Source organism: Nasonia vitripennis (genome assembly GCF_009193385.2).
Source record: "Nasonia vitripennis strain AsymCx chromosome 3 unlocalized genomic scaffold, Nvit_psr_1.1 chr3_random0010, whole genome shotgun sequence".
NCBI classification, from domain to species: Eukaryota; Metazoa; Arthropoda; class Insecta; order Hymenoptera; family Pteromalidae; genus Nasonia; species Nasonia vitripennis.
Window position 1 is genome coordinate 1,116,229 of NW_022279630.1, and position 23,019 is coordinate 1,139,247.

The 23,019-nt window shown below is 35.5% G+C and overlaps 1 protein-coding gene across 12 annotated transcripts in view; it reads right to left on the minus strand.

Annotated features, from left to right (window-relative positions):
• Positions 1 to 23,019, minus strand: part of LOC100677985 (polyphosphoinositide phosphatase) — a 489,206-nt gene that overhangs the window by 214,046 nt on the left and 252,141 nt on the right. For all 12 annotated transcript variants that reach the window (XR_004345259.1, XR_004345258.1, XM_031927127.2 and 9 more), the window contains 2 exons: positions 13,906 to 14,104; positions 13,436 to 13,828 (listed from right to left, as the gene is read on the minus strand). Coding sequence is in view for 10 of the 12 variants with exons in the window: in XM_031927127.2 (XP_031782987.1) it covers positions 13,436 to 13,828; positions 13,906 to 14,104 (592 nt within the window). In the remaining 2 variants the exon portion in view is untranslated. The remainder of the gene's footprint in view (positions 1 to 13,435; positions 13,829 to 13,905; positions 14,105 to 23,019) is intronic.

Genomic DNA, 23,019 nt, shown 5'->3' on the forward strand with positions numbered 1-23,019 from the left:
CCCTCAGCCCTCCCTCAAAATAACGTTGAAACGTTACAAAAAAACGCGTTATTCTTAACTCATAGAGCTCTCCTCGCCCCCCTTCGCCCTTCTTACCGCCCCCCCCCCACTCGCCACTCCTTATTAGGCCTAACGTCCCAAATGTATCAACTTTCAATTAGTTTTTAGCAATAAAAGAACTTAAAAAAATGTCTGTCCGTCCGTTCGGATTTTTTTGCATTTATTCCACAAAACTTGATATATTTTATAAATAAAAAACTATTAAATGATATAGACAAGTACATATGATAAAAATATACATTCTTACTAAAAAACATTCTTAAGATTTGGTCCAGGTAGATTGGAAGCTGTTAAACAATTAAAATAAAAATAGACGTAATTATTTAATTTTTTTTTAATTTTCGACATATATTATGACTAGGGTTGTGCGAGTTCCCGAAAAGTCGAGTTTCTCGCTCGAAAAACTCGATTCGACGAGCTCGAGTCGAGTCTCGAGTCGAGTCAAGTTACTCGAGTTTTTCGAGCTGTTTATAAAACTCGAGCAACTCGAAAGACTCGAATAGCTCGAAAGACTCGAGTAGCTCGAAAGACTCGAGTAGGTCAAAACTCATCTCAAAGTTTTCGTGTCGCTAAACTCAGCTGTGCTGCTTGCCACCGGGTACCTGCATTTAAAATATTTTTACTGAGTCTTATCTAAATAGAATCGATTCTAGTTAATCATTAAAATTACAATATTTATAACTATAAACATAATTGATTGGCATAGGGGAGATGCGCCAAGTATGGATACCCTTAACTATTTCGGGCATCACTTTTAATTGACACGATAAAAGTTTGAATACAACATTTCTATGTGTTTTCTGGTCCATTTTTTATAGGGAAAAAAAATTGGCGCAAGTCGAACTCGTCATTTAAATAAGTTATCTAGATACATGTAAAACGTTGATTTTACGAGTATGGAAAAAGTTGCCCCCAGTGTGGATAATTTTAGCTCATTGGCTGTAAAATTCTATTCGACACTCGTGACCTAAGTAGCACTTTTTTGCACGGCGTGAGGTCCTGATTACGCTGTACAGAAGTGTTACTTAGGTCACATGTATCGTAGTGTTATACTATATCATATGGATTTTCTCCTAAAACATCCCTCTGTAATCGTGATGCAGCCATCAAGTTAATATTTCTTATTCTAAGTACAAATAAAAATTTGTTAATTATAAATTACATATTTGATTTATAAAAATTTATGTAATTTAAAATAGTTTTTATAATCAGTGGAGTTCCCCTTTAAACTAATATTGTAATATTATTTTAAAACTATTTAACATATATTATTTTTTTTTATACTACTACATTTCATTTTTTTCTTTTTTTAATAATTTGTTTACATCTGTAAGTTTTTTGCAATTGAAATATATACTATTATGATACATAATATTATTGGCATGCACAATAATTTATTTATTTATTTATTTATACATTAAACGGGCTTAAGAGCCCTTTTTACAAGATTCGAAGTAATAATGAGATCAACAAAATATAAAATGTTTCGCAGGTAAAGTATGCAGAAAGATGGAAAAGATGAATGATAAGATATCAAATCAAATCAGGATTAAAGCCGATAGGGGGCAAAACGAGAACTAAGGGATGAGAGCGAAAAAGGAAGGAAACGCACAATTAGAGTCACTAAATAAGATTTTTTTGTACACAAATATATATGTATATATATATATACACATATATGTGTGTATATATATATATATACACATATATATATATATATATATATATATATATATATATATATATATATATATATATATATATATATATATATATATATATATATATATATATAGACACACACACACACACACACACATATGCTCAGTAATGGCTTCTAATATAGTATATTGAACATATATAGTCATTGTACAAGTATTTCATGGAAGCAAGTGTGAAAAGTTTAGTTTTCCAAGAATTTAGTATGGGTATAATGAAGAAAGTCAGTTTCTACCTTTATTGGTCTACAAAAGTATGTCTAAAAAGATGCATATACATGGTGATCATGCAGAATATAGTATATTTAATATACATAGTGAATTTGACTGAACAAAGTTGTTTTGAGCAAGTATGTTGTGTAATATAAGGTCACTTCTTATGAACATCAGGTCCTGCGCACGGACGGAAAGTCAATTTTTGGAGAATGAGGCTTCGCTACTAGAAACAATTATTTTATTATAGTAACTTTGCTTCTTTTAGTACCTAATTAATTGTCCAATATCCAAAAATTGTCTTCTGCAACTTTTTTTTCCGGAAAATTATCGAACCATTCAGATTGACCGCCTTTTATTCTGGCACTTCTGGCTTTGCTGACTACAGTCTTGAGCCGCGAATGCGCGCTGCATGATATGAAATATTATCATCAGTTCTAGTCGGCCGATATTTTCTCAATACTTAAATATATTGCTTTGCTAGCTTAAATAAAAAAGCCTATTTAATCATATAATAAAAAAACAAAGCAGCTAGTCCAGACAAAGTTTCGAAAAGCAGCTAGTCCAGAAAATTGCTTCGGAAAGCAGCTACTCCAGAAAATTTCTTCAGGATGCAGCTACTCCAGAAAACGCGCCAGAAAGCAGCTACTTCAGAAAACGCGCCAGAAAGCAGCTACTCCAGAAAACGCGTCAGAAAGAAGCTATTCCAGAAAGCGTGTCAGAAAACAGGTAGTCGAGAAAATCGTCGAACAACCAGATTCATTTTTCGAGTAGCAAGAAGCAGCTACTTCGGAGCTAGTTTAAAAACGAGACAATTCATTGTCTTGTTTGGATTACCTGCTTTCCGAGACTTTGTCTGGACTAGCTGCTTCTCTTTCTCGACCGTCAAAATATGCTATAGTTCCAATAGATAAAATATTGTTCAAATATACAGTATAATGATGATTTTTTAAATACTTTCAATCTTAATTATTTTACTGAAGAAGCACGTTTCATGAAAAATTTTAAACCTTAATATTTTAAATACCATATGGTCCTCATAACAAAAGATGTATCTTTTCTCAAAATTTCAACTAAATCAAAGTCTTTTTACTCCCGTAATCTTAGTACATCGAAAACCTATTTTTTTGGTTTTCGATTTTTAGCTCAAACACTAGTCGTCAAAATGGTTTAAAATTTTTACTGCAAATAGATATTATCGTTTTTTATTGTCATAAAAATTTTCAAAACGTTTGTCAATTTAGTTTTGGAAATATAACATTTTTTTTAAATCACCTTTTTTATCATAATGTAACGTCGCCGTCTTTTTCAAAAATAATTTTCTCATAAAAAAAAATATAAAATGCCAAACAGACGAAGCGATACGCTGTGTACACGTTAGATTGTATATGCACGTGCGTCCCGTCTGCCTACAAAAATAAAATGTAATCTTCACACACCAAAATAATCTTTCCGCGGTATACCTACAAGTTTTTGGGTTTTCGGCTTTTCCGTTCCCAGAGACCTTTTGCTTAGTAAACATGATAATACACCAAGTGGGATTTCGAGTGTCGCCGCTTTTCTTCGGAGATGCGCCGCTGGAATTGTCACTGAGTCCATTTTTCCTTAAAACTATAGGCTAACAGGGCCAGCTGTGAGCTATAAAAATCCAGATAGGGCCCGACCGCTCGAACTTTTACGACCCAAAGTGCTGAGAAAATTTCGGGCGGGGCGGAAATCGGGAGATGTTATCTACCTACAGCCGCACACGTGTACAGAAAATCGGTATGCTTTCCCTCTTGCCCCTCAAATAAATATTCAAACCACTTTACCTCCGCTATTATATAGCCAAAAATAGACATTTTCCTCTGTATATCTTTCTTTTAATAACAAATAGTTGCCTAGTTATTAAGAAAGATTATAAGCATTAAGCTATTAAGTTAAACAATCTTTATTTTCTTAGAATTTAAGTTGCGTTATAGATAAATTAATACAGCACTTTTATTGCAAACAAAATAATTTGACAATAGTTATTAGTTAAATATAAAATCCAGCGTTCAATGTCATTACTCTATTCAACAAAATATCAGAACATCAAGTACAATTAATAAGTTATAATTATTTAGTTAAATAAAATCTAATGTTAAGCATTAGTTTATTGTTAGAATATACACGATTCCCCGCGACACCCACAACAGACCGCTCGCGCCGCAGCGCTTCTCCAAGGCGCTCACCGCCTAGACCACGTGGTACGCCCCCGAGCTCGGCGGCGCTCTCCGCTCGCTGACTCACTCTCTCTGAGACCACCGAGCACAACGCAAGCCTTCAGCACACGTCTTGCTCTCCTTACCCTGTATTCTTAAGTTTACGTTTAAATAAAGTCACGCTACGTTTTTCTTTTCTTCTTAAACTCGTGTTCTATTTATTTCACGGTACCTTATCGCGTCTAGATTGTATAATACCGACAGGTTATGGGCACAGCACGCTTCCACTGAGCGAATTAGTTTAGTGATAGTGACACGAGAAAAAGAAGAAAAGCCAAGGGAAGCCAAGACGAGTCGACTCCTGAACGACGCCACGAACACGACCTAAGCTGAGAGACAAAGGACGGCCGCAAGCAGTCACTCGGTCAGCAAACGACCTCCCGGTGAACGCTGAAAGACATCAAAGTCAAACGTCACGATGGCTGGAAAGTCATACAAATGGGAAAATCCGCAAATTTCACGTAAGTACGCACAAAATGCAAACGTGTAAAGTGATAATTAAAAATGTGCTAGTGGAATTTTTGAATTAAGATCGGCGATACGCGTGTGTATAAGAAAAGTGAAGTGAAAATAAAATCGCGAGATACAATGACTATGAAAAGCCGCGTGAAGTAAATCCGGAGATCACGAAAATCGCGGAAAAGAAAATGGCATGAATCAGTGTTGCATAAGCTTGGCTTGTCAGAACTCGAAAATCCGAATGCGTTGAGACAAGAGAAAACCGATCATAACAAAACGCATTTCCGAGAAGTTCAAACGAACGAAAACACGCGGTAAAATTCCCGGTACGATGCAACAGGCGAGAAAAAGGGGGGTTGCTAAGCAACCGAGCCAACATGGCCGTTTCACTTCTCTCTCGCACGTAAGCTACATGAAAACGGAGGGAGAGTTGCCGTTGTTGCACTCGCATGTCACGGAAATGATACGCGGACGCGCATGCATGCATATATACGCATATATACATGCACGTAAGGCTCATGCTGAGTCGACACACCACCATAAAGCGAACGCTGCTATAAAGGCTGTGCGCAGCCGCACAAAGTCACGTGACCGCTCATTTATTGCGCGGCAATTTTTGAATTTCTCAACGCATACCTATGCATCTAGTGTAAGTGTGCCTGCATGCTGTACTATCTACAGACACCGTGAGGGTGGGGCTGCTGATACATGGGTGCACTCAGCAACTATTTAATTTATTGAATTAATCAAATAAGTAACAGCTCATCTATAAAGGAATTTGACGCGATACACGTGAACGTCGGCTCTCGCATCTAGTGTAAGTCTGCCTGCGTGCTGCACTGTTTACAGACACCGCGCAGGTGGGGCTGCTGGTGCGTGAGTTCACTCTGCAATAAATTAATCGAACAATTAATTTATCATAACGACTCTGGTTTATCAGGATTGTTCGTTTACAAGCTTGCGTTCAGAAATAAATGAAGCTTGAATATTAATTACGAAATCTTTTGACAGCTCGGAGCACAAGCACTGATTGGAACGACATACGTGCTAAGATCCTGGATTACTACGATCTGAAGGACAAACAACCAGATGAGAGTCTGTGGCTTCAACTCTACGGCGGAAGCGTTTGGCTCACGAACTCCAAGGATGAAACACTCCAATTAGGTAATGAAGTCAAGTTACAGAATAATATTTATACGTATGTTTACTCATGTACAAGAAGTCTGACGGGCTTAAAGCCAATGGAAAGTACGACACGAAGTCTGCGCGGATCTGTGAGAGGTTTAACACGAATACACGAATTTGACTTGGTACGTGCGCACGTACAGACACTTAGTCAGTGCCACACGCTCGATAAAAACTATACCCTCACACAGATCTGCCAAACCTGCTCTCGTGCTTAGTGGGTCTCGGACGGCGGGAGCCGTGCTTAGGAACACATTCCGCAACAAGAGACCAGGTCGGTTTGGGAACTTTCTTGAAAAGTGACTGGACTGACGGCAAGGTAGCCCGATACTTGTGCACAAAGTATAGGGAGCCTTGCAAGGGTATCCTCTCAACCGCAGACTAACGCCTTTTGTATATTTACAGACATGAACATCCTCAGTTTGGAAGAAGCAGCCAGACTCCTTGGAGTATTGAAAGCTACTGAGGAACGAGTGGTAGGGTTGAGGGGACCCATAAACCACTACAGCGACGTAGAGAGAGTAGGAGCCACTACGTCCACGCCCATGAACGATGACCAGACCTACGCGAGGCTCAACATGTATGAACTCACCCGGCTGTTACGAGAGAGCACTCAGGCTCAGGTTAAGCTCAGCGAAAAGTTAGTGGACGGAATGACGTCGCTCGTGGATGAGAACATCAAGATGAACAAGAACTTCGAAAAGTTCACATCCACGATCAGCAACGACATGCACAACTTGATGGAGTCTGTCGAGAGTTTGAAATTCAAAGAGCAGAACGGACAGGCAGTGAAAGGTTGGCAGGATAAGCCGACTCTGTCAGACCCCAATAAGCCGAAAATTCTCAGCTGCATACGTCCGGAAGAGCCGTTTAAACTGCCTCCACGAGGACGCGGACGCGGTTTTCGCCCAGCTGATCGCAACCCGCTCTTGCTTCTGACTCCAGGACCAAGGGAGTTCAAATCCACTGATCTGAAAGGCTCGTCCACGCTAATGGCCGGCACACGAAGCCACGATTCGTACGAGTGGAACGATGATACAGAAAACAGGAAGGAACTGACCCCATATAAAGATTGGCGCATCGAATCCGCTGAACGTCTCGGAACCACGTTCAACGACTTGAATGTAAGTAGACGATTTTCTGAACATGACTTAACGCGACTGAATAGGCTGAATCTGTCCAAGTCAATGAACTTAGGTAACACGAGTATAAACGATACAAAATTGAAACAGATTAACATCACGCGAACATACAAGTTAAAATTAGATTCAGAGTATGCCCCTTTCGAGGATTTCTTATTCTCAGAGTTGAAGTCGCGAAAGCTATTCTACATCTTCGAAAAGAACAATCAAAGTCTAATCTGTCCAGATGAACTCGAACACGATAAGAACATCGTACGCGAGATAATTTTGAACAAAATCGACGATAAATATCACTTGTACACGATGAATATCAAAGATCCAGTTGAATTACTGGAAAAGATCAAAGAAATTAAAAAGAATGAACTAAGAATTAATGCCCATACAGCTCAGAAACGACTCTTTAATCTGAAGTTCAACAAAGATAAAGAAACTGCCTTTAATTTTTGCTTGAGGTTTGAAGACCTCGTAAGAAAGTATGAAAGTAACGAAGGTATAGATAAAATGAACGATGCTGCAAAGAAAAGTCTGCTGTACAATGCAGTAGAGCAAGCCTACCCAGAGGTCATCACGGCAGAGAACATTGCAAGCCGTGGTACGGGTAGGAAATGCACGTACAACGAATTAAAAGATTTAATTTTCCAGATTGATAATTCGAAGCCAAGAACCCCAGAGAGGTCAGCACTTCTAAGATACGCCGAGGAAAGAAGCCGCTCCTCAGACAGACGCTCCAGAAGCAACGACAGGTCCAACAAACGGTGTGAGCGATGTGGTAGTACGGCGCACTCGACCAAGGAGAGCATGCATGATGAGCCGAAGTGTTTCTATTGCAACAAGTTCGGACATATCACCGTGGACTGCAGCGAGCCACGAAAAGGGCCACCACGAAAGAGAGCGTCTGACCGGAACAGAAGCATCTCTCCAAAGAGAAAGCAGAGAAGAGAACATAGCAGATCACGATCAAAGTCACCCTTCAGACGACCTGGCACGCCCGCAAAAGGTACGACTAATACTGATTCAGTATGCACGTATGTGAGTCTGAATGTATGGGACAACGCGATGCAAAAGTTTATCGTAGATTCAGGCGCGACAGATCACATGAAAAATTCTAAACTCATCTTAACTCAGTTGCACGAAAAGACTGAGCGTGTAATAGGTTGTGCCAATAAAGACAAACGATCGAACATAATTGCAACTAATCAAGGCCAAGTTAAATTCAAGTTACCTAACGGCAAAGTAATAAAGCTAGATAAGGTTGTATACGCGGAAAATTTAAGTAAAAATCTGCTGTCCCTCAAACGCTTTACAGATCAGGGCCTGTGTGTGTATCTAGATAATAAAACGATAAATGTTTACGAACCTAATACGAGAGAACAAATTGTAGAAGGAAAGTTTGAAAATCCGTTCTGGATAATTGATTTAAAGCCAAAATTCAATAATAAACAAGCGATACCCACAAATGCTCTGATCGCTCATGAAAACAATGAAAAGATTGTTAAGAAAAAGGTGAAATTCGCTGATGAAAAGTCAATCATAGATTCAATAAGTTAAAGGAAAGAAAATGTTGATGAATCTACCAACGTAATAAATACTATGAATTTATGGCACCTTAGATTAGGACATACGTGTCTGAATAAAGTAAAAGTTCTAAAAATATTATACCCAGATATTAAAGAATTTCGAGAAAACGACCATGGTGTGTGTTTGAAAGATTGCGAAATATGCAAAGTAGCGAAAATGAATAGACCGAAATTCGACAATAACAAAGAGATGGCGAAGAAACCATTGCAACGAGTCAGTGCAGACACAATGGGACCGATTACACCAGCTGCTCACCCGAAAGGATGCAGGTTCATAGTTATGTTAGTAGATAATTATTCGTTTTGCAATGGCTTATCCAGTTAAGCAAAAGTCAGACGCTGCCGAATGCATACATGATTTTGTGGTGAAATGCAGAAATATATGCGGAAGGGATGAAAAAATGGCAAGAAGCCATAAACAAAAAAAGAGAAGCACTTCAGAAAAACCGAATGTATGAAGTAGTCAGTAGAACGAGCAACGACGGCAAAAGGCTAAACATCTTGGATTCGACATGGGTCTTCAAACGTAAAGACAGTGGAACAAAATATCCTGAGTACAAGGCAAGAATTGTTATACGAGGCTTCAAGGATTCAAATCTGTATAATCTCTGTGAAACATACGCACCAGTGTCAAGACTTGCACTAGTAATAGCTGTCCTAACCATTGCGAATAAACACGACTAGGTGCTGTGGCAACTGGACGTAAAGGCAGCTTTTCTTCACAGCCCAATCAAAAAGGATATATTCCTAGAAATACCAGACGGTTTTGAAGAATACGAAAATCAGAGACAAACGAAAGTTTGGAAGCTCCACAAATCTCTTTATGGCTTAAAAACCAGCCAAAGAGTTGGAATGAACATTTTTCAGAATTCGCTAAACAACTAGGGTTCCAAGCGTACAGTAGAGACCCATGCCTGTTCGTGTATGCTGAAGACAAAAGCCGCATAATCATGCTGTTGTACGTTGACGACATATTGCTGACAGGCAATAACGAGCCGAAGATGAGAGAAGTGCAGAAAGAATTAAGTAAAAAGATTGACATGAAATTCCTAGGTGAACCTAAAGAGTTCTTAGGAATTACTATAACAAGAAACAGAAAGGAAAGGATCATAAAATTGGATCAAATTAAGTTTATAAATAAGATGCAAACGAAATTTGGATATGCACAAGCTAAAGGTCAGTCAATTCCCATGGTAACAAATCAAGTGTTGAACAGACAAAGAAAACAACGAGAGGACGAATCAACAAATAACCAGGCCGTAAACCAGCGTGGATACAGAGAAGTAGTCGGATCTCTCATGTACCTAATATCAGGCACCAGGCCAGATTTGGCATACGCAGTCAATGTGCTGAGCAGACACCAACAGATCCGACTGAACACGACTGGAAGATGGTAACAAGAGTATTCAAGGACATTGCCTACTCAAAGAGTTGGCAACTGACATACAAAGGGTTCAAGGACGGAATGGAAACATTCTCGGACGCAAGTTTTGCAGATTGCAAAGACTCGCTCACGACGAGCGGACATGTGGTTACGCTGTATGGAGATGTGATAGCCTGGAGAACCCACAAGCAAGGCTATGTAGCTCTGTTAAATTGCCAAGCTGAATACGTGGCAATGGGTGATGCGTGTAGGGAATCGATTAGCATATGTTTGTCGCTGAAAGTAATTCCAGATATGACATACTTTCCAATCATCTTATGGTGCGATAATAAAGCAGCAGTCGCTTGCACAAATATGGATGGAAGTAATAAATTGAGACATATGACTGGAGTGTATGAGGATTATGTTAAGCAATGCGTCAAATTGCATTATGTGAGAATAGAATGGATAAAATCAAAGGAGCAAAGAGCGGATATTTTTACTAAGCCTTTGCCCTCTGATAGCCATAATAAATTATCCAAACTGTTGCTAGGAAACTAACAGATTTCTCATGTTACAGAATAATCCTGAAGCTGTGAGAATGAGCAGAGGCGGAGTGAAAAACAGCGTGTGAAGAGAGCCCGCTGGAAGACGATGTCGAGGATAATCGGGAGGGAGTGTTAGAATATACACGATTCCCCGCGACACCGACAACAGCCCGCTCGCGCCGCAGCACCTCTCCAAGGCGCTTGCCGCCTAGACCACGTGGTACGCCGCCGAGCTCGGCGGCGCTCTCCGCTCGCCGACTCACTCTCTCTGAGACCACCGAGCACGATGCAAGCCTTCAGCACACGTCTTGCTCTCCTTATCCTGTATTCTTAAGTTTACGTTTAAATAAAGTCACGCTACGTTTTTCTTTTCTTCTTAAACTCGTGTTCTATTTATTTCACGGTACCTTATCGCGTCTAGATTGTATAATACCGACATTTATTTATATATACGTATAGGTATACTGGAAAAAAATAGTTAAGTTTATCCTACAAAAGTCATTAAACAACAATAAAAGGTTATTAATTATCAAGTACACATCAAGTTATAAATAAATAATACAGAAATGCTTAACGCAAGAACTGTAACTACACTAAAAATTACGCTAATACTTCCAAAAAAATTTAGAAGTTTACTATTATAATTAACTGCAACTATTTGTTGTAATTCATTATTGTAAATTATTTCTAAGTCAGAAAATAAGTTGCGCATAACGGACTGAGCGTTTTAACAGATTTTTACCCGTGTTTTCTTTAACGATTAATCTTTTACAAAGAAGGGGAAGGGCGGGCAAAACGACGCATAGGTGAATGCGATTTTTCTTCGAAAACTATCTACGACACATAAACATTCGTAATTAGGAATATTATAACCAATATTTATACAAGATTGTTTTAGCAACATTTCCTTAAAAAGCAAATATTAAATAAATATTCTATTTTCAATATTTATAATTTCTTTTATTAGAGTCTGCACTTGAATTTAATTATTTCGGTTAATCAAGATTAGTCGAAACTGTTTAACTAATAATAACAAACTAATCTATAAAGCTATATTGTTTAAACAATCTTTTATAAAAATTAATTTTCTCATTTGTAAATGGCACAAGCGTCGCCATCTGTCTTCGGGGACAGAGAACCTATCTTGGCCTCTCCCCCGGAAAATTTAGTTAGAGTAGGGGGTCTCCAGACCCAAGCGTAGGAGGAGCCCTCGAGGAAACTATCTTTCCATTGGAAAATCCTCCAAAAATCTCTCGAAGTGGGAAATCGAGGGATGGGCCAAAGGTTGTGGTGAGTATCCTCGAGTCGCAACTCAAAATCACTTCGGTCCCGGCTCTCAGTCAGCTCGGAAGCAATAAACGCGCTTAGTCCGTATCTACATATTTTTAATTACGCGCTTAGTCCGCATTACAAAACATTTTACAAAATTCTCAAACGCGCTTAGTCCGCATCTACATATTTTTAATTACGCGCTTAGTCCGCATTTCTTTTTTTTAACTTATATTTCAGTCCGCAATATACTATTCGTATATTTAGAAACAAAAATTCTTTTTCATTTATATAAACAATTTATAAACTCTACAAAACGTCTCAAATTAATTATTCATTTCTATACCTCTCAAACCTATCGGTCCAAACGACATACAAAATTCGATATACTTCTACAACTCTGTGTGAGATTACTATAAGGTTTTACTTCAGCAGTCCACGGTCCAAGGATACAATAAAAAGTAAGTAACTAATTATACCTACCTCTATCTATACTAAAAAACTTTCTTTTCTTGCATTCACCACTGTGTGAATTAGAATCATTTTCTAACCGATAGAAAGTAGGAGCCAAGTGTCGGTTGGCTAATAAATCAGTTTTATTACTAGTGCTGCGAACTTTAACAAAAATTCTATAGTAGTTATATTCACACTGCCGATCAGGATACTTATCCTGTTAATCACAGTGCTGAATATAAACACTCAAACCGTGAATATTTTTTTTCCTTCTGCATAATACTATACTAATCTTGCAAGTGACTGTTCAGGACTAGTGCCTGTTTAGCAGTCACTCCAAACTTAGTCAAATTTCTAAATTAAAATCATCCAATAAGATTCCTTGTTTAGATTTGTTTGCATAATTTTAATAAAAATAAATTTAGCACTCTATCCGCTCTAATAACTACTCCCGAATCACACCACACGCGACAGCTCATCCTTACCTATTTGCGGCAACGCAAGGGTCAAAAGGAGCGACACACTTCTTAGAAATTTTCTACCGAGACTATTTTTAAGATTTAAACGAACTGATTTGGTTCGAAAGGACTAACTCCGGCGTGACAATAACAATTGAACGGAACGGTCAATCTAGAAAATCTCGCGGGAAAAAGTTTTATGCTCTGTTAGATACACTATTGTTCAATATATTGTATGAATCATTTCATCATAAAAAAAATCTAATCTACTAATTTTTCATAACACGTGCATCGAAAGCGCGCTTTTCGCTTACGAAAAAGTGGAGCGAAAGTAGAGTTTTTCAAGCCTGAAGCGCCTTCTTAGCGTTTTTGCGTTTATATATACGTATAAACACACCTACACATACATATATACATATATCTGAGGCGAAAGTGTTTTTTTCCTAGGGACGAAAGTGCTTACTTTCACCCCTCGAGAAAAAACACTTTCGCCTCAGATATTTGCATTTTCGTGTGTGTATGTGTGTGACACATCTCATATATGTATGTATATAACATCGGTCCGTCTGACATCGAACACAAGTCTACTATCAGATACTGGACGACTCTGCTTTTTCAAGTAGGCTTGCTTGAAGAAGCCAACTTTCGACCCTAGTTATGTAATGTACTGCCTTTTCGTAAACGAGGAAACTATTAATATACAAAAATATTATATTAGAAACAATTTAATAATAAAAATGCACATACCTGTAGGTTTTTATTCTATGCACAAGTTGTGAGCCTCCATATTGCAAAGCTAATGTATCGCCATGATCCTCATATAGTTCTTCAAGCATGCGAACGCAATCTGTATCGAATTCTAGTTGAGATGAATTAAGTATTCCCAAAGCATGCAGTTGATATCCTAGTGCACATTTACCAATAACAAACTGCGCTGTGTTTGTTCGATCTAAGCAATCAACACAATTAGTTCTGATAACACCAGTCTGTAATGTTTTCTTTTTTGTAAAAATATGAAATTTCTTAATGTTGGAAACTTGATTTTTGTTGTAATAAGGATGTAACGATAAGAAAATTCCAGTCTTTAACACAGCAGTATTAGCAATATTAGCTAATCGACCCATAACATTAGCTTGTTTTCTTCAAAATAATTTAAATTCAAAATTATTTTTCGCATTGAATAAAACCATAATATCATATTGAAATATTATACATACCCTTTATTTTTTCGGGCCATATCAAAACTTATGTACTGAATATGATATTCAGGTGGTAGAAACTGATTTAAATACTTTACAGACGTATAGATTCCATCACTTAAAGTACTTTCATGCTTTTTTTTCTCTCTCTTTTTAACAAGATTTAAAATAATTGTAGGCGAACCATATCGTTTCAAAAGTCCATTGAAGTGTTCTCCTAAAAATTGATTCGTAATCTTAATATATGGAAATTCGTAGAAAGTACACGTGTTCATTTACCAGGTTGACTAGTTAGATACCAAAATACATCGGTGTTCTGTAAATCTGGCACATTAAAGTGTATATCATCCTAGTAGAATAATAAGATTACGTGTCAATTAGTTAAATACCTTTAACCTAACTTTAGAAGCTAAGTAATACTTTGAAAAGAAGATAATTAAGCCAAGAATCAGCTAACGATATTTTCGCGTATTTTAGAACTACAAAGTGGCCCTAAAGTGTTTTTTTTTGACTGGCCTGAAAAGAGCGGGCACAAGATTCTTTTTTGCCCTCTCTCATTGTGCAATTGCTAGAAACTGGAATGAAATTATGTCGATGGATGATCCAAATTTGGCTGTAGAAAAATTGTTGAACGAGATCAAGCTATGCGTAGAATTGGCAAAAACAAAGAAAAAGGTTAGTAGAAAAAACTGGATAACTGATGCAATAGTGAGGTCGCACTATGGGCGATTTCAGGAAAAGTGTTGTCAAATTCAAATTGCGCCTCTCAGGAAAGTGCTAGGGACCTAATTTTTTTTAAATGAAGGTTGTACTTCTCAGATATAGGGAAAAAGAATATTGTTTTCTGATGATGTCGAGCCGGGGCACCTATGAAAAGTACGAAATTTTAAGAAAACGATATTTTAGCTACTTGTTAATATGCCATAAAAATGCATTTTAAAATAATTGGGAATTTTTGAGACAATCATATACTATTTTTTTAATTAATGATTTTTTTTACCTACATAACCTAAAAATTCATCTATTTCGACCTATTGTACTAAGAAACGTGAATCCAGGACTTAAAATTATCATAAATCACGGACCTTTAATTTGATAGCTTCGAATATTATATTCTAATAATACGGCACTATATAAACAAGAAAACATGTTATTTTAAAGTATTCTAACCTACAGGAATTTTAAATCTGAGAAGTTTCATTCTGTAGCATGAAAGATTTCAAAGTTAACACACATAAAATTGTTGATAAAATAAAATATTATTATTCTCACAACATATAACGTACATAAATGGTTATATATATATATATATATATATATATATATATATATATATATATACACATACATATACATATATATAATTATGTAACCTAGACTATTACATTACATGTTAAGGCTATAGTATTTACACGTTATATAGTAACAATTAGCAATGAAATAATAACTCTGTGATATAAGTATTCCATTTCCAATTAATATGATAACCTTCTATTATTTCATAATAATTACATTATAGATTCTTCATCAGAATTATCATAAGTCATATTACTTTCATCATCACTTGTGTTCTGGTTTTCTTCTTCCCACTCTTCTTCGTTCATAATATGCCTAAATAAAGTATCACTTACCATTACTTTATATAGATAATATTAGATAATAGGAAATATTATGATATAACAAAAAATACTAGTAGTCAAAATTATATAAATTTTTCTGTCATTATTTGCAATTATTTGTTTTTTTGATATTTTCTAAAAGAATTGTGTTTTTGTTTAATTTCTTAATTATTATTGATTATTATTAATTTATATTTAATTTTTATTTGGAAAATATAGTGATAACTGATCTTATTTGTTATTATTTTTAATTATTTGTCATTATTTTTTTCAAATGTTATCGTAGTGTACAGAGTATATGGAGTTCATGCTCAATTTTCTAAAATGATTTTTCTCTTTGTAATATTTAATATTGTCATGTTTTGATCATTTAAATATTATGAATGTACATAAAAATATATTATATAATATTTATATTATTTTTATATGCATTTATAATAATTTCATATTTATCGAAATTGACATTATTTAAATATTACAAAAAGAAAAATCATTTTAAAAAATTGCGCATAAAATATATACTCTATGCACTACTTTAACAGAAGAGGTTGTTTCCCATAACTAATTAAAGAATATATATTTATGTAAATCCTAGTTTTGAAAAGCAAGCAAATGTTATTTTGCACAAGGTGTTGTTTTTTACAAAGTATTATTGTTTACAAAGCGTAATTTTTATAAAGTGTTATTTTTAAAAAGCAAGTTTTATTTCAGTTACGAAATTGTTCAAACGGTAAGTTTTAAAATATTGAAAAATTAGAATCTGTCGCCAAAGATAATAAAAGAAAATGATTCTGTGGCTCAAAACCAAAACTACAAAAAATTGATTAAAGTCGTTTTGCCGTAAATCCACAGAATTAGGCTAAGTTTTTGATAAAACTCATTATTGTGGCATTTTTTCGATAAATTTCTGTGGCATACAATAAATACTTACTTAAAATAATTAAATAAAATAAGATCACAATTTCATCACAGCATAAATTCCGACAAATTAATGCACATCTTTCCAAAAATATATTATGTTGTTTTTTTTTTTTTTTTTTTTTTATCAAAATTCGGTGCAAAAATTATGAGAATAAATCGTGAGTGATATCATATAATATCATATATATAAAATATATATAAAATATATATAAATATATATATATATATATAAATATATATATATATATATATAAAATCATATAATTACTTTTACACAAAAAAAGACAAAAACGAAGAAACGCCAAAATTTCTATTTTAAAAAAGATACGCAAATTTACAAATCATCTTAAAAATTTTTCCTTGCAAAAGCCTAGAATCAATTTTTTTCGGCATACCCCCTGTATATGTTAAATTTATTGAAGATCATACACGCTATTCACAAAATTATATATCGTTATAATTCATAAGATGGGCGGACGAAAAAGAAAAACTAAGCATAATAGAGGACGACCAAGAAAAGTCAGAAGAGGTTCCAATGGTGGAAGATATACAATAATATCATAATATAATACCATAATAATAATACCATAATATAATATCAGATTACTCTATATCTACTAAATATAGACACGAGCAAGAGAGGTATGTGGCTTCGCCCAAAATGATGTGGAAATTTTAGAAATAGCGTTGTCTTGCCAAGAAATTCACCGTAGATGATACTGATTTATCCAATGGAACGCAAAATGAGAATAATCAACAGTGTGAGTCAAATATATTGAAACATACAGCAGATTCAGCTGCAGCATTTTATTTAGAGCAAAACTTGAATAAAAATTCTTACATAAGTTTATCTAAAGATTGTAAAATGAGAAATGCTCCCATTTATCCCTGATATTCAGGAATTTCCAAAGCTTTGTCCGAATGTCTACCAAATGGTGACGGTATTTCCGAGGTACAGATTGTGGTATCCATGCAGGAAATGTTAAATAAAACTAGTGACCGACTTTGCAATGCAGTTGCTTTGGATTGGAGTGTCAACGACTTGATTGATTTAACGCTTTCTGTAACTGTATAGTTCTTCAGGCCATAAAAATGTACATCAAAAATGTAAGGATGCTGTAAATGAAAGCGAAGCTTCCGAGCAGTCCCTCTTCGTTACAAGCTTCATTATCATTAAAATAAGCTCTAATAAGTCTGATGGAAAATCCTGGATCAATCCAATTCCTCAAAGTGTAAGGCTTTGTCGACCATTAAGGATTGCATTCGAAAAAGAAACAGATGATTCGACCATACGTGAATACAATCGATTAGAAAATTAAATAAAGAATCTCAGTTCTTATAAATTTAGTATGTCCAATGGAAAAAACATTTGCGTTTCTTATGAAGTTACACAAACTCTTTTTGATGGAAAATGTTTAAATGTAATAGTGGGAAATACAGCAACCAGTAGATGTCCAATTTGTAAGATAAAGTCTCATCAGTTTGAAGAATTTGGCAATAAATTCACTCCTGTTGCTGAATCACTGAAGTATGGTTTGGGATTATTGCACGCGGAAATTAATACATTTGAGCATCTCCTAAAGATTTCTTATAGAATGCCATTCAAAACGTGGGATATTCGAGAACCGCTAAAAGATGCGTCTATAATAATTATGTGCATGATTTTTTATTTAGATCCTTTTAAATGCAAAAAGGAGCTTAAATTAGACGAGTTAGAAAGGTTCTGTATAAATACATATTAACTGTACTACAATACGTATCCATGGTGTCCAATGAATCCAACGCTTCATAAAATTTTAATGCATGGGTGTCAAATTGCCAGGCAATTTCCGATGCCTTTAGCATACTATGCCGAAGATGCTAATGAATCTTGGCATAAGTTTTATCGCAGAAATATGACAGAACGCTCCAGACAGACAAGTAGATTAACACGAATTACGGATGTATTTAACAGAGCAGTGCATATGAGTGACCCAAAACTATCTTTGATGTTCATAGGCAATCGAATAAAATTAGCTAAGAAGCACATATTCTTTCAAAATGCACAGGCATTGAACTATATAAAAGAAACGTAAGTTTATTTACGAATTTAATTTTGTCATGAGCTCAGAATTATGATTTCATCCTCAATCTATTTTATAGGCATATTATGAACGAAGAAGAGTGAGAAGAAGAAAACCAGAACACAAGTGATGATGAAAGTAATATGACTTATGATAATTCTGATGAAGAATCTATAATGTAATTATTATGAAATAATAGAAGGTTATCATATTAATTGGAAATGGAATACTTATATCACAGAGTTATTATTTCGTTGCTAATTGTTACTATATAACGTGTAAATACTATAGCCTTAACATGTAATGTAATAGTCTAGGTTACATAATTATATATATGTATGTATATATATATATATATATATATATATATATATATATATATATAACCATTTATGTACGTTATATGTTGTGAGAATAATAATATTTTATTTTATCAACAATTTTATGTGTGTTAACTTTGAAATCTTTCATGCTACAGAATGAAACTTCTCAGATTTAAAATTCCTGTAGGTTAGAATACTTTAAAATAACATGTTTTCTTGTTTATATAGTGCCGTATTATTAGAATATAATATTCGAAGCTAATCAAATTAAAGGTCCGTGATTTATGATAATTTTAAGTCCTGGATTCACGTTTCTTAGTACAATAGATCGAAATAGATGAATTTTTAGGTTATGTAGGTAAAAAAAATCATTAATTAAAAAAATAGTATATGATTGTCTCAAAAATTCCCAATTATTTTAAAATGCATTTTTATGGCATATTAACAAGTAGCTAAAATATCGTTTTCTTAAAATTTCGTACTTTTCATAGGTGCCCCGGCTCGACATCATCAGAAAACAATATTCTTTTTCCCTATATCTGAGAAGTACAACCTTCATTTAAAAAAAATTAGGTCCCTAGCACTTTCCTGAGAGGCGCAATTTGAATTTGACAACACTTTTCCTGAAATCGCCCATAGTGCGACCTCACTATTGCATCAGTTATCCAGTTTTTTCTACTAACCTTTTTCTTTGTTTTTGCCAATTCTACGCATAGCTTGATCTCGTTCAACAATTTTTCTACAGCCAAATTTGGATCATCCATCGACATAATTTCATTCCAGTTTCTAGCAATTGCATAATTTGTTAATTTTTTGTTATATAAGAAAACATATGGTTTTTTAGTTACTTCCTTCAGCTTATTTACAGCAATTATGATCGGGTAATGGTCCGTTATATCATGCCTAATCTTATATGTGGCTGTTTTAATGTTATGAGACTTAATGAAAATATTGTCGATACATGATCATCCCTTGGCTCTACCAATAGGTGGCTTTGTAATACCTACAAAACCAGGAATATATCCCTTATCAAGAAAATTGCATAAGAAATCTTGACTATAGTGATCACAGTCTAGCAGGTCAATATTAAAATCACCCATCACTAAGTAATTTTTCATTTCTCTGTTTAGTTAAGTACTTGTAACGGTTTATCTTTCCCCAAGAGACTGGATAGTCAGTCGGTTCCAGGATCTGGATAGGGGAAAGGAGCAAAAAAAGAGTCTGTTTTTATATTCTTAACAATAACAAAATATATTTCCTAGTTAAACAATAGCATTTGGAATCAGTTGTTAAATCCCGGCTGAAAAAGAAATCAATTATGCGTCTCGTTAAAAATACTTTGCCTTTACAAGTAGAATTGTTTAAACTAACGCGATTAACAATTTACAAGAATATATACGCGATTTCGTTACAATAATGATGCGACGAACGCGGCTGCGGTGTATCGGTTCGGTGACGGTATGACGGGTCGGTGGCGGATTTTGAGGTTAGGAAATCATTCGGTACGGTGGATTCGTGTGCGCACGGCTATGCCGATCCGAATGTGTCGCGTAACAACGATTCCGACCGCTCTATGTGCGCACGGGAATGGCCGGGATAGTGTCACGGGGTTTTGAGGTTATCCCTCGGATTTGTGGGGTCGTGAGCGCACGGCTTCACAAATCTTCGTCGCTCATCTCGTTCTTCTCTTTATCCTGTGTGCACACAGGTATAGCCTTAACATGTAATGTAATAGGCTAGGTTACATAATTATATATACAGGGTGACCCAATTTAAACGGGCACCGCTCATAACTCGTCAGGGACAGCTACAATCGAAAAAATGGTAGAGACCAAAGTTGTAGGATATCGAAGGGGCAACCCGATGGTGACCTTGGATTTGACCTTGAACGCGTTTTTCAAGGTCATTTGAAGGTCAACTTTGGATTTTTAAATAGGAACCCCATTCTTTTATTGCGGGAATGGAAAGAGCGGTAAATTTTACGTTCAGAATGGTATGTTCGGTTGCGGCACTGAAGGTCATCGCAAGGTCATGCAGCCAGAATGAAACCCCGCCTACGTAATTCCTCTAGCAACGCCAAATTAAAAAAATAATATTTTTGGCGGAAGGCCGAGTGTGAGACTCTTTCGACAATTTTCGGAGGCTATTTTTATTTTTGCAAATCGAAAGTTCGGGCGGCAGGTACGGCGCGGGGCCGGGGCGCCTGCTTGAAAATCATTCGTGAGTTAAGCGTCGTAGGGGAAGGTTCGACGGAGTCGCGGTGGCAAGACTGAGCGCGGGACTTATTTTAAAAGGCTTATTTCGGGAGCCATTTTTATTTTTCGCACATCAGGAGTTCGGGTAGGTAGGTGGCGACCACCTAGAGGAGTCATTCGCAAGTTAACCGTCGGAAGGGATCATTCGGGGAATAGCGAGACTTATGTTTGGACGCTAGCGAGGGCTCATTTGCGTCTTGGCCGCTGGACAGAGAACATCTAAGAAGGGATTTCATCTCGGATACAAAGTAAAAGTAAAGTTTGAAAAAAAATAATTTGGCCTTGAAATGACCTTGTAGGACTGGCTCAAATTCGAGGTCACAATTCTCCCCCCCCCCCCCCCTATACAACAACTTTGGTCTCTACCACTTTTTTTTAATTTGGCGTTGCTAGAGGAATTACGTAGGCGGGGTTTCATTCTGGCTGCAGGACATTGAGATGACCTTCAGTGCCGCAACCGAACATACCATTCTGAACGTAAAATTTACCGCTCTTTCCATTCCCGCAATAAAAGAATGGGGTTCCTATTTAAAAATCCAAAGTTGACCTTCAAATGACCTTGAAAAACGCGTTCAAGGTCAAATCCAAGGTCACCATCGGGTTGCCCCTTCGATATCCTACAACTTTGGTCTCTACCATTTTTTCGATTGTGGCTGTCCCTGACGAGTTATGAGCGGTGCCCGTTTAAATTGGGTCACCCTGTATATGTATATATATATATATATATATATATATATATATATATATATATATATATACACACATAACAATTTATGTACGTTATATGTTGTGAGAATAATAATATTTTATTTTATCAACAATTTTATGTGTGTTAACTTTGAAATCTTTCATGCTACAGAATGAAACTTCTCAGATTTAAAATTCCTGTAGGTTAGAATACTTTAAAATAACATGTTTTCTTGTTTATATAGTGCCGTATTATTAGAATATAATATTCGAAGCTAATCAAATTAAAGGTCCGTGATTTATGATAATTTTAAGTCCTGGATTCACGTTTCTTAGTACAATAGGTCGAAATAGATGAATTTTTAGGTTATGTAGGTAAAAAAAATCATTAATTAAAAAAATAGTATATGATTGTCTCAAAAATTCTCAATTATTTTAAAATGCATTTTTATGGCATATTAACAAGCTAAAATATCGTTTTCTTAAAATTTCGTACTTCTCATAGGTGCCCCGGCTCGACATCATCATAAAACAATATTCTTTTTCCCTATATCTGAGAAGTACAACCTTCATTTAAAAAAAAAAATTAGGTCCCTAGCACTTTCCTGAGAGGCGCAATTTGATTTTGATAATACTTTTCCTGAAATCGCCCATAGTGGGTCGTGTGAAACTAAAGAGTTTTTATATAATTTATGGCAACTAGATGTGCAGAACGATCAACTAAAAACACAATATAAAACTTATGCAAAAATTTTAGATAAGGTAATTACCGACGCTAAAATAAAATAGAAATCAAATCTTATTCAAAATAATTCCAATAACTCATAAAAACTTTGGGAAATAATAAATATGAAAATCGGGAAAGTTAAAAAATGCAACGATGCCATAAATTACATAAAAATAAATAATCAAAAAATTACTGATAAATTTCAGATAGCGCCAAATATGAATACTTTCTTTTGTGATATAGGTGGAAATCTAAGTGCTAATATCGTTGAACCAGTAAATACTGGACTTAAGCTGTCTGCCATGAATCATATCTCTATTTTTTTAAAGCCAACAAGTACAGCAGAAATAATAAGTATAACCAATGCACTGAAATTGGAAAATCGAGGAGTTGATAAAATAAATGCAAAGACCTTGAAACTGCTATGTAAACACATTGCAGGTCCTCTAACCCATATTTTCAATAAGTGTATTGAGAAATCGATTTGGCCAGATTCTTTAAAAAAAGCCGAAGTAGTGCCAGTCTATAAATCAGGAG